At 44.0% G+C, this 15943-nt stretch overlaps 1 protein-coding gene across 1 annotated transcript; it reads left to right on the plus strand.

The window, feature by feature from the left end:
- The first annotated feature begins 1277 nt into the window (after positions 1–1277).
- LOC114598145 (primary amine oxidase, lung isozyme-like) lies at positions 1278–15182 on the plus strand. Its single transcript, XM_028731851.2, has 4 exons — positions 1278–2733; positions 7583–7868; positions 9383–9512; positions 14032–15182. Exons 1-4 carry the CDS (start codon positions 1278–1280, stop codon positions 14314–14316), a joined length of 2157 nt encoding a protein of 718 aa, XP_028587684.2. The 3' UTR covers positions 14317–15182.
- The last annotated feature ends 761 nt before the right edge of the window (positions 15183–15943 follow it).

The following is a 15943-nucleotide window of genomic DNA, read 5'->3' on the forward strand; positions in this document are numbered from 1 at the left end:
ACACAGGACTCTTGCTGACTAGTGTTTGGTGTCACCTGATGCTTCCTTGATTGTGGTCTCCTGCCTCTCTCTCTATGATCTTCGATGAACAGCCTTGCCCTCCCAACACATGACATTCTCTCTGACCCAGATATTCAGCATATATGGAAAGCAGAAGATCAGTGCGTAGCTCGGCTTCAGTGTTTTCTCCAGTCTACAGAAGAATAGGACTGGAAATGAAAATCAAGTGTAAATGCATGGAAGCCGATTCGTAAGTCAAAACAACAATGAGAGATCCACACCAGACATTTTAAGCACGATGATACCACTTGGACGGTTATAGAGAACCCTTGCAACTGGTTTAGGATGGATCATAGCTCAGTGGTAGAGCATCTCCACCTAGGGCAAATCTCCACCTGTGATTACTTATGTCAGCTCCAAGCTGTTATATAGAGAAAGTCCCATTGTGGGCCTCTCTGGTGAATGAATGGGTCTTGACTCCAGTGGTTCCAAGGCTATCTCCATTCTTCCCAGCCTCCAGAATGTCTAATTTGGAACTCTAACAGTGCATGGTGGTGATGAAAGAACCACTCTACATCTACAATTGTTATTCACGGGCATAGCTGAGGTGTATGTGGCAGACGTGCTCTTTCCTTGGCAAAGCTCCATCAATAGACAGGTGCTTCCATTCCCTCCTAGCCACCTCCAGTCACTGCCAGTAGTTCTGAGGGTGTGGCCTCAGTGGAGTTAAGTGCTGCATCAGTTGGAAGACTCAGCCACTAGGAAGTTCTGCTGGCACTTTCATTCTGCAAAGCTTCCACTTCCAAACATTTTTTTTGCACTCACTGCATAAAGAAGATTACTTAAGAGTGGTTTGTGGTAGCTCTGTAGGCTGTGTCTAACTCATTTAGGAACAAAGGTGTTCAGACTTGACAAATCGGGTTATCAAGGTGTGAAGGAATACATCATTGCTTTCCTCTTTACAGGAAAATTGAGCTGCTTCATATGGCCTACATAAAAAGATTATTGAGGTTTCGAAGCTCATTGCATAGCAGGACTCTCACCAAAACTTTGATTTGCCCTCACCTGGGATTCTAGATACTCTGTTTGCTGATTCAATCTGCATTCTACAGTCTGCTTTGTGAAATCCCTGGAACCTGCTTACAGCGTTGCTGAACATGAACATGAAATTGGCTTATCTTCTTCTAGCTCTATGCACAGCCATCATATTCATCTTGGTCTGGGCTTTCCAAAACAGAGGAGGGAAGCCCATGCTTTGTGACAGCCATCTTCAAGAGATGGGAAGGGAGGAAAGAAGCCATGGAATCTACAGCCAGGTATTTGCTGATTTGACTCCGGAAGAGATCATGCAAGTGAAGATCTACCTGCAGTACAACCTGAGGGTGCTATTGGTAGAACCTCCTCAAGCCAAGCCATCAGACAACTGCATTTTTTCTATCACCCTTCAGCTTCCTCCCAAAGCCGAAGTGTTGCAATTCCTGGACCACCAAGGGAGCAGGCCTGCACGGCAAGCTCTGGCTGTACTCCATTTTGGAAACCAGCAGGACCCAAATGTCACAGAGTTTGTGGTTGGTCCTCTTCCAAAACCAATGTACCACCAAGATGTCACAGTGCAGAAGTATGGAGGGAAGTTGCCTTACTCCAGAAGGTTTCGCCTAAATAATGAGTTAAAAGAAATCGTTACTTTCCTGAAGAACAAAGAATACCCCAAGGCTCCAAACTTTATGCAGAAAGTACTATATTACAATGGAAGCAATTTCAGATACTCCTACGGAATGCCACCTGGACTAAAATCAGGAGACCGGAAAATCTGGGTTGCTCATTTCCAGAATGTCCCTGGCAGTTATCTGCATCCAGTAGGATTTGAAGTCCAGGTGGATATTCGCAGCCTAGACATTTCTCATTGGAAAGTGCTAAAAGTCTTCTATAATGGACAATACTTTGAGGACATGGAAGATATTGAGAGACAGTTCATTACGGGACATGTTAAAGTAGCCAAGGTCAAAAAGGCTCCTTCTGACGGAGGATATTCCTCATTGAAGCAGAGGGTTCCACACCAGAGACTAGGCCCCTTGCAGTATGAACCTCGTGGCCCCCGCTACCGTATTTGGAATAACCAGGTTTTCTTCATGCACTGGAGTTTTGCCTTTGGCATAGATGCTAATAGGGGGCCACAGATCTTTGATGTTAGGTTTAAGGGTGAGAGGATAGTCTATGAGTTAAGCTTGCAAGATGCATCTGCCATCTATGGCTCCAACACTCCAGGGGCAATGCTGACCAGATACATGGACCTAAGCTTTGGCCTTGGTTTAACTGGCTCCACTCTCACCCAGGGCGTGGATTGTCCTTACCTGGCTACCTATTTGGACAGGCACTATTTTCTTGATTCCTCCTTGCCTGTCACTCGCAAAGGCTCTATCTGCATCTTTGAGCAGAATGCTGAGGTCCCTGTGAGACGCCATTATGACCGCTCAGAGCCTCCGTTTTACGGAGGGCTGGTGGATTCTGCTCTTGTCTTCAGGTCCATATCTACAGTTGGTAATTATGATTATATTTGGGATTTTATATTTCATCAAAATGGAGCTATTGGGATCAGGATCCATGCAAGTGGATACATTCAATCTGCTTTTTACTTTGGCGATGCCTTGGAATTTGGAAACAGAGTTGAAGAGTGGACATTGGGAACAATTCACACTCACAACATTAATTTCAAGGTGGATATGGACATTGGTGGTAAGTGTACACCTCTTTTGTTACTTATGGATTGAAGTAATTTCTACTGCTGGTAAGGGGATGTCTCTTTTGTGGCTTTTCTGTGCCTGTTTGTGGCTTGCTTGCTGACTGCTTGTAGCCCATACAGAAAGAATCACAGAATGGTAGACTTGGAAGTGACTCCAAGGGTCCTCTAGTCCAGTCCCCTGGACTGCAGGAGTCATAGCTATTTAATCCCTGACAGGTGGCCCTCCAACTTCTGTTTAAAACCTTCAAGGAAGGAGAGCTCACCAGCTTTCAAGGTAGTGCATTGAACTGTTGAACATCTACAGTACTCTCAAAACATTCTTCCCAATGTTTAGTCAGAATCTCCTTTCCTGAAATTTGAATCCATTGGTTCGTGTCCTATCCTCTGGAGCACCAGAAAACAGGCTTTCTGCACTATCCATGTGACAGCCCTTCAGAAATTTTTAAGAAGGCTATCATCTCTATGTCTTCTTTCTTCCAGGGTGAACATATCCAACTCCCTCAACCATTCCTCATAAGCCTTGGTTTCCAGACCCTTAGTCATCTTCATTGCTCTGCTCTGCACACATTCCCGTTGTCAATATCCTCCTTAAGCTGTTGTTCCTTCTTAAAATATGTTTTCCTTGTTATGGTTTACATGAACAGCTTACCAGAGGTTACTTCCTTTTCATGCCACTCTCTCTGCCAAGAGTAATAGAAAAACAGGCATTCAAGGCTCAGAGAAATGTTGGAAGATGCCCCGGGGTATTGGCAGCCCCCAGGCATCCTTCGGTGAGTGTGGTTCTGGAAATGCTACTCCCTTCTTTTCCAGACGCCCCAGCGACACAAATCATAATGATTTATGCACACTAATCTCCTGGCATCGTACAGCAATAAGCAGGAGACTCCGTAGTTCTATTCTACGTTTTATTTACAGATTATATACAGAGAAAGCATAATGGCTAGCATTCTCTTCAGCTTCGAGGACAGGCACTGTAAAAGCGAAGGTACAGTTACAAAGGACATATGCAGCAGGAAGAGATCAGACTGTTTCTTCTTGTTCTCACACTCTCTCAGTCAGTCATGTGAATTATACCAATCACAAAATGCAGCCTCGGTGGACTGATTTACTAACAGGAACAACACTTTGCGGAAAACCTGAGCTGCTGCTCATCTCCAACACTTGGAGTTTGCTGCCACAGACATAGATTTTGGGCTGTCCTGAAGCCAAGTCCATCTTTTGGCCTGTAGGTATTCTTGTGACTTGTATGTTTATAGAATCTGCAATCTCTCTTGAGATTTCAGCAACAGGCTCACTCATTCCGTGTAAGGCCAGGTGGGAGAGGCTGGAGCTGATGGATGACGTATGGTGACAGCGCAAACACGAATATGTGTTTGAACAGTGTGCCACGACAACATTGTCTTAATGGCATGGAAAATGGGGCAGGGATATACCGTATTTTTTGCTCGATAACACGCACCTGACCACAACACGCACATTTTTATGCTTTATGCTGTGACCACAGACATGGGATTTAACGGTGAGTTTGGGGTAGCCCAATCCAAAAATCCTGAGAATCCATGTGGATCTGTGCTTTGTAACCACATTTTTGCACCATTGCAGCTCAAGGCAACAGTGGGTGCGTGGTTTTTTTGGTGCAGGCTGTAGCCATGGACATGCTATGTGATCTGATGGTGAATTTGGGGTGACCCAATGCAAAGATCCTGAGGATCCATGTGGATCCGTGCTTTGTAACCACGTTTTAAGTGGGGAGGGAAGGAAAAACACAGAAGGGACAAGGAGAATGAGAGGGGTGTGCGGAGAAGCAGCTGGCTAACAATGCAGGAGAGGGGTTTAACGGGAGGGAGGAAAGGAAGGCAAAAGTTTTCCCCCACCCACCCAAGCCAGCGCTCTCTCTCTCTCTCTCTCTCTCTCTCTCTCTCTCTCCCACCTGCATGTTTCTCCTGCATGCGGAGAAGCAGCTGGCTAACAATGCAGGAGAGGGGTTTAACGGGAGGGAGGAAAGGAAGGCAAAAGTTTTCCCCCACCCACCCAAGCTAGCCCCCCCCTCTCTCCCACCTGCATTTTCCGGCTGCCTGCGATGCTGGACGCAGCAGCAGCAGCGAGCACGGAGAGGAGGAGGTGGTGGCTGTCGGCTGCGCTCCTAGCGAAAACAGTGGGCAGTAAGACCCTGAGGCAGAATGCAGGAAAGCAGCAACTTCCTCTTTTTAGCCTTCTCTCCTCCGTGATCTGATTTTTGCCCCTGTACTCGGGCCAGTCGGCTCCAGGGACCATACATTCGCTCAATAACATGCACAGACATTTCCCCTTACTTTTTAGGAGAAAAAATGTGAGTGTTATAGAGAGAAAAATACGGTATTTATTAAGCATGTACCATAAATATAAATTATGGATTGGAGTAATCTGGGAAGAAATATTCCTGTAAGTACAATTTCTTCTCTTATTGGATTACCTTAAAATGAACAGGGCTCATTCTCTTTGTGTTCTTTAGGAAACCAAGTAATCGCCTTCAGACTGTGGTTTAGAAGGCTGCATCTTCCTATGCAATTCTCTTCACATGTCGGGTCTCCTCTAGCACTCTTTAACTTGCATCCAAAACAAGAACGTTCCCCATCCCACATTCTCCCCTGCAGGGTCTGATACCCCTTCTCTGAAGGGTTGAAAAATGTGGAATGGGGCACAGTGGTCTACTGAGGGATCAAGAATTCCAAATCTGAAAATTGGCTCTAGGTTAACCTAATGTGACATTCCTTTTAATTGTGCAGCAAGCTGCTGTCTGTGTGGATTTTCTTTATTCAATTACGGATTACCCTCCTTCCCCAGATTTTCATTGAGACTGTTGTGCTTAGTGAGGGAAAGATTAAGCCTTCCTGCTTTAGCCATGATCCTGATAAAACCTGGCTCCTCACATGGTTATGAGGCTTGGGGACGGCAAGCTACCATTTGGCATGAATGAATGCTTGCTTGCTTCCTTTCTTAAGTCTCATAGCTGTGCAAAGAACTAACTTTCGTTCAAATCAAATCTGTAGAGGGAAGGGTTTAACCTCACCTCTGCATGTGCTATGGTTGCAATGGACTTAATATCTGTAATTTAAATAAGGGGGGGGGGGACCAGTGTGTACACTATGCATTTAGAGTAATGTGTAGTTTGACCTTCTGGCAGTCTCCCTCTCTTCCCTCCCAGCCTATCAGAAATTATTCAGGAGGGTCCCAACCCTCCCACGAGGCTCTTTTGGGGCACCACAGTTATGTGTAGGTGGAGGAAGGGATGGGAAGCCTTTCTTTGGTGAACTTCCTGAGGTTATTTTATCTTAGGATCTAAGCTTTGATTTGTTTCTATTAAAATATTTATAGCTTGCCGCAAGGCAGCTAAGAAAACTCAAGCCAAATAAAGTACAGTAGACATTATAAAATAGCAAGATAAAAATGAGTTAAAGCTCAGCGGAACATAATGCCACCAAATTTAATCATCTCTTCACATCTGTCTGGAGCCTGACAAATGCTGTCTAGATCTGGAATCAGCACTTTACATGTCTCCGCAGGTGTCAAGGAACCTGATTTGCAGCTATGCTGAAGGCGATTCTGCAAGTTATTTGCATTTGTTTATTTTGCTGAGACCATTGAAGACTCATTCTTCTACAGGGAAGAGTGAGCTCAGCAGCCTGTGAGATCTACTCCCACTTCTAGATGTGTAAAAATAGATGAGATTATGACCATAGCATGGTCTTTGCTGACCTCGGTCCAGCAGATAGGATCTAAGTGTAAGGTATTTGGCATGAAACTTGGGTGGCTTCCTGCCAGAACGACCACCCAGGTAACTGCATTTATAATTGGCCAGCAAATATTTCTGGACCATAGTACCTACCACACAGTTGACCTGGCTGTGATTTGTTTCATAAACCAAGCAGTTCCAAATGCCACAGAGTGTATGACCTCTCCCATAACTATGATACCACCATGATGCCACAATGTAAGGGAAGGGCTGTAGCTCAGTGGTAGAAAATCTGCTTTGCATGCAGAAGGTCTCAGGTTCAAGCCCAGGCATCTCCAGGTAGGGTTGGCAATGAAGAAGAAGAAGAAGAAGAAGAAGAAGAAGAAGAAGAAGAAGAAGAAGAAGAAGAAGAAGAGTAGTTTGGATTTGATATCCCGCTTTATCACTACCCAAAGGAGTCTCAAAGTGGCTAACATTCTCCTTTCCCTTCCTCCCCCACAACAAACACTCTGTGAGGTGAGTGGGGCTGAGAGACTTCAGAGACATGTGACTACCCCAAGGTCACCCAGCAGCTGCATGTGGAGGAGCGGAGACGCGAACCTGGTTCACCAGATTACGAGTCCACCGCTCTTAACCGCTACACCACACTGGCTCTCAGGAGCAATGGAGAGCCCAGTCAGTAGGTACAATACTGAGCACAGCCCCAGAGGCCAGCAGCCCCTGTCCTCTCCCTTCCATGGCCAGGAAAGATGGTGGAAGCTACCCCAGTGGTGGCAGCAGCAGGAGCTACCAACCACTGAGCCACACCCTGCCATACTCGGCTCCAGTATCAGCATCCTCTTCCTTGTCTTGCTGTGCCACCAGCTACTTCCCTCACCCCACCCCATGCGGTGGGAGGAGAAGGAGCCACCAGCCACTAAAGCTGCACCAGTTCTGCATTTGCCCTCTTCTGCCACCTGAACATTGGGGATCATTAAAAATATTTGGGGGACACAAAGTGCCTTGGACCCTAGGAGTTGGCACTTGTGGCTGCTTTTCTATGTTAACAAAAGCTGCGCTTGTGTAGACATGACCAAGCAGCTGAAAAATATGATGCCTCAACAGTTGTCTTCATTTGTTTTCTGTGCTAGGTGTGAAAAATTCCCTGGTAGCCAATGACATGGCTTTTGAGACAGTCAAGGCCCCTTGGAGTCCAGAGAATAAGATCCACCGGATGAAGATAGTAAGGAAAGTCTTGGACACTGAGAACAAGGCCGCCTTCCGCCTTCACGACAACATGCCAAGGCACATATATTTTGCTGCCAACAGCACAAACAAGTGGGGCCATAAGCAAGGCTATCGGATCCAGATGGTCAGCTTTTCTGGAGACCACCTGCCAGAAACAGATCCAATGGAGCGAGCCATCAGTTGGGGAAGGTAAGTGACTAATTTTTAGATGCTGAAACCCAAATGGGAAACCCAGATCAGAGACACGGGGACGTAGGTAGCTGCCTTATACTGACCTTGGTTCACCTATCTCAGTATTGTCTACTGACTGGCACGTCTTCTGGGTGTCAGACCATGTTCTCTCCCAACCCTACCTGGAGATGCTGAGGACTGAAACCGGAGCTTTATACATACCATGGCCCTTCCCCCTGAAATTGGGGCTCCTTAACTCTAAGGGTGTTGAGATTTTGAGTGCTTTGGTTTGTGTCCATCACTCTGTCTCTCTCCTGGCTCCATCTGAGTCCCTGCAGTTACAAGCTTTGATGATGTCTGAAACTTTGCCGGGGGGGGGGGGGGATGTCCAGTGCCAGGGCTCAGCAGAATATGTAGTCATGTGGTCCTGGAAACAAAATTTAGGCCACTACATAAGAAGTTGAAAACCAGGACTTTCAAGGTAGCTTTCTCGGAAATGCTACCTGTCCCATGTAGACAGGGCAAGCTAGACAGGCACAGCTCAGATGTCTCAATATGTGGTGTCAGGAGGAAGGTAAGGGGTTTGATATGCTCTGGGGAATGTACAAAGGAGAGGAACCAGACTGCTGCTGCGTGATTGATACTGAGAGAGAGAGAGAGAGAGAGAGGATAGATAGATAGATGATAGATAGATAGATAGATAGATAGATAGATAGATAGATGATATATAGATATAAAGTAGCAGAACCACTTTCATTCTGATTATGGGCCGAAAGCCAACAGAAGCTGAGGAGGATCCAGTTTGGCACAAATCATTCCCTAGGGATGAGGGTGAAAATGTTAATGATTGTCCATAATTTACAGGGGAGAACTAGACTTTGAAGGCACAGGAGCACATGATAGAAGTTCAAAGCACTGCAGGGCAAAACACACGTGCCAAAGATATGTGGAGAGACACGTAGTGTATATGTTTTGATACAGTTATGCTAGAAGCCTCACAGTCAAACTGGGATGCTTGATCTTAGAGTAGCTGGGGAAACCCAGCCAGATGGGTGGGGTACAAATAATACATTATAATTATTAGATAAAGTGGGTATAATGGGAATCTGGCAGCTTGGAGAAAGCTGGTGGGACACGGTTATTATCTCTGGATACAACTCAATAGGACGGACAGGGAAGAGCATACTGGAGGTGGTGTTTCTGTTTGTCAAAGAGGACATGGATTCTAACACGCTAGAAACCATCAAAGTGGCAGGCAGCTCTAGAGAAGCTAAATTTGGGAGTCTAGCCACCATCTTGAGAGAATGACCAAAGTCAAGCACTACAGCAACTGTGGGGAACCCATGGGTTTCTAGATGTTTCTGGACTACAACTCCCAGCCGGCCATTGACCATGTTGGCTGGGGTTGGTGGGAGTTGGAGCAGAACACCTGGAGGGCAGCATACTAACCACCCCTCTGCTGTAGCTTACTGCTGGATCTCCTTCCTAGGGTAGTTGGGATTCCACACACTAGTCTCAGCTCTGCTTTTCAGGTACAAGCTGGCTGTCACCAAACGGAAAGAGAAGGAACCATTTAGCACCAGTATCTATAACCAGATGGACCCATGGACACCTTCAGTGGCCTTTGCTGACTTCCTTAACAATGAGAGCATTATCAATGAGGTGAGTTGTGATCCCTATGGGCACTGACAGATCTATCACTCTGAAGCCACACAGCAACTGGAGACTTTGGATATATTTTAAAATATACAGGATAAGCAGATATCATGGGAATGCATCAACAGTGGCTCATTTTGTGTGATGAGTTCCCACCTCCCCCCAGTAGAAATAAAGACACATGACACCATTGTTTTAGGTTAATGGGCTAAAATTGGCCACAACTTTATTGGTTACAGGTAAAGAATGGTATTGGCTTAGGCATTGGTCCTATCCGACTATCCGGCTTCAGCCTGTTTGCTTGAAGACCGGGAAGGGTTAACACCAGCAGGGGGAGCCCTGCTGATGCACATCAACTGGTGACTCCCCTGGGGTCACCGCTCGGGGGGGGGGGGGCGCTTTAGGCCCTGACCTCCATAGGCTTCAGACGAGGCCACGCCCCCCGGAATCCTTTACCGGACTACCCTTCAATATTTGGGGGCGGTGATGACGCTCCTCCCTCCAACACATCTACATAACAATACCCCTACCAATGCCTAACCTCCAAAACCAAAGGAGTTGTGATGATTTGCTACGAGGTAGGCGAAAAACCAAATGGCCGGTGCCAATTTGCCAAGTGGAAAAAATTCCTACCAGGCCCCTTAACAGCGACCAACCGAGGTCCAGAGCAAGGTCAGAAGGGGAACCTTAAAGGGTGGGCGTGTGGACCAGAAAGGTGGAAATCTGCCCAAAAACATGCTCCGACCACAACGCCTTGAAATTAGAATTCAGACTTACTCAAACCGGTTCCTTCAGATGGAGGATGAATGACACCCTTTTAAGAGATCAAGAGATCGTGAAAAAGGCCCAAAAAACTTTAAAGGACTACTTTGAGATAAACTTGAACACTACAGTAGAAAAAAGAACGATTTGGGACGCTAGCAAAGCGGTCATGAGAGGGTTTCTCATACAACAAAATTCAATCAAGAAAAAGCTCTGGAATGGAAAGAAAGACAAAATAATGGAGAAGATTCATCAGGGAGAGGAAAAATTGAGAACCAACCCAAAGTCAAAAGAAGTGCTGAGAGAAATCAAATTCCATCAAGCACAATATTCTAAATTGATAAATCAAGAAATCGAATGGAAAATTAAACAGATGAAACAAAGATCATTTGAATCAGCAAATAAATGTGGAAAGCTGCTAGCTTGGCAGCTGAAAAAAAGACAAAAGTTAAATACAGTTACAAATCTAGAGATTGAAGGAAGAATGGTTCAGAAACCAGAAGAAATTAGGAAGTGTTTCCATAGATATTTTAAAGAACTGTATGCACAGGGGCCTCAGAAACAATTTGAGATAGATCAATTCTTAAAGACAAATGGATTATCAAAAATTACTCAAGATAAAAGAGTAATCTTGAACTCTAAAATAACTTCACAGGAAATCGAAGGTGCCATTCAGAGCATGCAACCAGGCAAATCTCCAGGCCCGGATGGGCTTACCTCCAAATACTATAAGACTTTGAAGGACTACTTGATACAACCTTTGATGGAGGTATGCAACCAGATCATGGATGGGAAGAGGGCACCAGAAACGTGGAAAGAAGCTTTCATCACATTGATACCTAAGACAGAATCTGAAAAGACCCAGCTAAAGAACTACCGTCCCATCTCACTCCTGATTGTGGATTACAAAATATTTGCAGACATTTTGGCAAGTAGACTTAAAAAGGTCTTAAATGAAGTAATTCACAAGGACCAAGCAGGCTTTCTCCCTGGTAGACATTTATATGAAAACACCAGAAACATCATTGACATCTTAGAACTCTTGCAAACCAACAGGAACACAAGGGCGGTGTTAATTTTTATTGATGCGGAGAAAGCATTTGACAATATATCTTGGATGTTTATGAAGAAAAACTTAGAAGGGATGGGAGTGGGACGGGGGTTCGAAAATGGAATAGAAGCAATTTATTCAGAACAGAAAGCTAAGTTAATAGTGAACAATGTGGTGACGGAGGAATTCAAAATTGAAAAAGGGACACGACAAGGGTGCCCTCTATCCCCTCTTTTATTTATATCAGTCCTGGAGGTGCTATTGAACATGATCAGGGAGGACCGGTTGGTACAAGGGATAGAGGTCGGAGCGAAACAATATAAATTGAAAGCCTTTGCAGATGACTTAGTTTTAACATTACAGGAGCCAGAACCCAGTACAAAAAGAGTTCTAGAACTTATAGCAGAGTTTGGTCGGGTGGCGGGATTTAAGTTGAACAAACAAAAGACTAAGGTTCTGACCAAGAATTTGACATCTACGGAAACAGAGGGGTTCCAGAGAGAAACAGAACTAAATGTGGTTAAAAAAGTGAAATACCTAGGGATTTATTTGTCTTCCAAAAACTTGAATTTGTTTAGAGATAACTATGAAAAATGTTGGTTGGAAATCAAAAAGAATTTAGAAATTTGGTCAAGACTGAAACTTTCCTTGTTAGGTAGAATTGCAGCTATAAAAATGAATGTATTGCCGAAAATGTTATTTTTGTTCCAAACCCTACAGATCGTGGACAGAGTGGAATGTTTCGGAAAATGGCAGAAGGAAATATCTAAGTTTGTCTGGCAGGGCAAAAAGCCTCGAATAAAGTTTAAAATACTAACTGACTCGAAAGAAAGAGGAGGGTTTGCCCTGCCGGACTTGAGGCTATATTATGAAGCTGCAGCCTTCTGCTGGTTGAAGGATTGGTTCTTGCTAGAAAACACTGATGTCCTAGATCTGGAAGGTTTTGATAATGCTTTTGGTTGGCATGCATATTTATGGTATGACAAGGTTAAAGTTCACAAATTGTTCAAAAACCATATTGTCAGAAAAGCAATTTTTGCAGTCTGGATGAAATATAAAGACTTATTAGAGAGTAAAACCCCGAGGTGGCTATCACCGATGGAGGCCAAGGCTCGAAAAAGGCCCAATATGGAGGCCCATTGGCCGAAATATTGGGAAATAATTGAAAAAATTGGAGACAATTGGAAGCTGCAGAGCCAGGACAAACTAAAAAATAAGGTGCGAGACTGGTTACATTATGCTCAAATTCAAGAGGTTTTTAAAATAGATAAAAAAGTTGGTTTCCAAGTGGAAAAATCGAATTTGGAGACAGAACTATTAGAACCAAAAACTAAGATATTATCGAGAATGTATAACTTGCTGCTTAAATGGAATACACAGGATGAGACAGTTAAATCTGCCATGATAAAATGGGCACAGGATGTTGGACACAACATTATGTTTGAAGACTGGGAAAGGTTATGGAACACCGGAATAAAATTCACGGCATGTAGTGCCCTGAAAGAAAATATTATGAAAATGATATACCGGTGGTACATGACCCCAGTCAAGCTAGCTAAGATATATCACCTGTCTGATAATAAATGTTGGAAATGTAAGGAGGCAGAAGGGACATTCTTTCATCTCTGGTGGACCTGCCCAAAAGTGAAGGCTTTCTGGGAAATGATATATAATGAATTGAAAAAGGTATTTAGGTATACCTTCCCTAAGAAACCAGAGGCCTTCCTGCTGGGCATGGTGGACCAGAAAGTGTTAAAGAAAGACAGAACGTTGTTTATGTATGCCAGCACAGCAGCAAGAATACTCATCGCAAAGAATTGGAAGACACAAGATTTACCCACATTGGAGGATTGGCAGACGCAGTTGATGGACTACATGGAGTTAGCTGAAATGACCGGCAGAATCCGAGATTTGGATGAGGAATCGGTTGAGGCGGACTGGAAAAAATTTAAAGACTACTTGCAAAAATATTATAAGTTGTATGAACCCTAAGATAGTGCATGTTATTGGAAATGTTATGCTTTAGCAAATATGATTAAGCAAATGGCAAAATAAGTGATAAAAGAGAAAAGAGGACAAAGTGAACCAAACATATTATGTTTATTTTAAAGGTATCAAATTTGAGATACAATATATTGAATACGGATACATAATAATTGAAAGTTGTAACAAGGTTTGAAATAAGGTAACAAATTGCTGACATTGATATTACAAAGAATGCAGATTTGGAAGGTGTGGGGAAGTACAATGTTTTGTTTTGTTTTTTTTTCTTTTTCTTTTGTTAAAAAAAAATCAAAAAATTGTTTCTTGTATTTGATTTATTCTGTATTGTTTGGAATGCACAAAATTATGAAAAGAAACGCAATAAAAAATATTTAAAAAAAAAATTAAAGGGTGGGCGTGTGGGAAACAACAGCAGCTGCGCAGAACAAAGATCCTGGGGCTGCACTTGCCTTAAATGAGGCAATCCACACACCCCGAGGCAGCCGATTGGCTGGCTCAGGGGATGATGCGGCCCAAGGATTCCCCTGATCACGCGGGGGCTGGAGCCAGCCTCCACGCGCACGTTGGGGGCGTGAAGCCCGCACCACCACCTCCTCCTGATGTCGGAAGTGGCTTTATCTGAAGCTTCTCCTGCACCATCCTTTTCTCTCACTAGGCCTTTCCCTTAGATAACCATTTAACATGGTTCGTTGTGTCTCCCTTTGGCAGGACCTGGTTGCCTGGATCACCGCTGGCTTCCTGCATATTCCACATGCTGAGGACATCCCCAACACTCCAACGCTTGGAAACGTGATTGGCTTCTTTTTGAGGCCTTACAACTATTTTGACGATGATCCTTCCATGGATTCTCCAGACAGCGTTTTCTTCAGCAGCCAGCAGGACCCCACTTCCTGCGACGTCAACTACCTCGCCTGCATGCCAAAAACAGCTGCGTGCTTGCCCAGCTTCCCGCCTTTCACTTATGAGGGCTTCCAAAACATGACAACGCTCTGATGCCTTCTGCATATACCAAGACCAGCAAATCCCAGCTCTGACCAGTGTCTTTGAACCCAAATCTTAAGCTTTCACATTGCACATGTTCGCTAGTTGTATTTGCAAGAATCTTTTGCCGGGACTCTGTGCTGGGCAGACAACTAGATCACCACACACTTTACATCGCTTGCTGTTTGCCACACAAAGCTGCAGTGTGATAGCCTGAAGCTGTGATAGCACAAGTGACCATATTTGCCTAGCACACTATCAATTTACGATGCCATTTGCCTTCCAGTAAACTCAAGCCTATTACCAAGAAATTTAGTATGTGGCTGCTCACAAATGGCCTGTCAGGAAGATTTATGCACATCAGTTCTGCCAGTGTCAATCCAAAAACAGATCTGTTTAGCAAAAAGCAGGGACAGGGTAGGAGGAAATTGATGTCAAAAGCTAAGCAGTCCATTGGGTTTCTCTTTTTAATACAACTGGATTATTTGTAAATTTTTAATTTGATATTTCTGCAAGTAGCAGTGCTGATTATTGTTTTAATGGAAGCACACCTCCAAAACTCAATTAATTTGGTGTCTTTGGCACCATTTTGCTGAATTGCTTTTCAATTTAGCAAAAGGCAGACTAGATTGCTATGCTTAAGTGAATGGGGTTTTGTAGTGTCTCATTCCACAGACGTCAGGAAAAGTCAAGCATCACTCCACCTGTCAGGCTCAAAATTTAAGCCCTGTCATTTTTTTTAAAAATATACTGGGGGATCTTTATTATGGGCACTGTCAAGCTGCCACATTAAAAGACTCAATCCAGGTTTTACCAATAATTGTGTATCTGTTTCTTAGATATATGTCCACATCTCCTGAACATTGAAAATTGCAAATGTTATTAAAAATGCATCTCAATCATTCTTAGTGACAAAGAGAATAATCTTTCAGCAGAGGAAATGCAGGTTTACTCCCTCTGACCACCACTGGGAACCCGAAGACATTTTCTATTTCTGAGTTTGCAGCTTATCCAAGACAAATATTGTACCTTTCTGGACATCTGGGCAGTCTACATCAACCTTTGCCAACCTGGTACAGATATGTATTAGACACATCTGGGTTGACACCAGCATCCTGCAGTTAGGATAGAACATTAGACTTTTAATCTCAGGGTTGTGAGTTTGATCCTCAAGTTGGGTGAAATATTCCTACACTGCAGGGGGTTGGATGGCATGACCCCTGTGGTCCCTTCCAATTCTATGATCCATTGAGCTATGGTCCTTTTAACCCACTAAAACCCAGTGCTATAAAGAGAAGGTCTGACCTCTTCCTGTGCTGCTCAGCATTACATCTGAACCAGGAATTGTACTTTGTTTCACTCAAACAAACCATGATAAGTCAAGGTATGTGATTGGCTTAGAATTATGCTTTAGAGTAAACAAACCATGATCCCTGGTTGGGAAGTAAAGTGGGAAATAATAGTTTCTTTCTCCCCCACATGACTTGGGAGCAGCAAAGTGGCTGCAATAGGCTAGGAATGGGAGGCTCTACCAATTTCAGTTTCTCATTTTTTCCAAACTTAAATTCAGCTCTCTACATTTCTGCATCAGTTTCTTTTTAAAGTGCTCATAAAAAAAAATTGTTTGCATTTTAGTGCT

This window comes from Podarcis muralis, chromosome 6 (genome assembly GCF_964188315.1).
Source record: "Podarcis muralis chromosome 6, rPodMur119.hap1.1, whole genome shotgun sequence".
NCBI classification, from domain to species: domain Eukaryota; kingdom Metazoa; phylum Chordata; class Lepidosauria; order Squamata; family Lacertidae; genus Podarcis; species Podarcis muralis.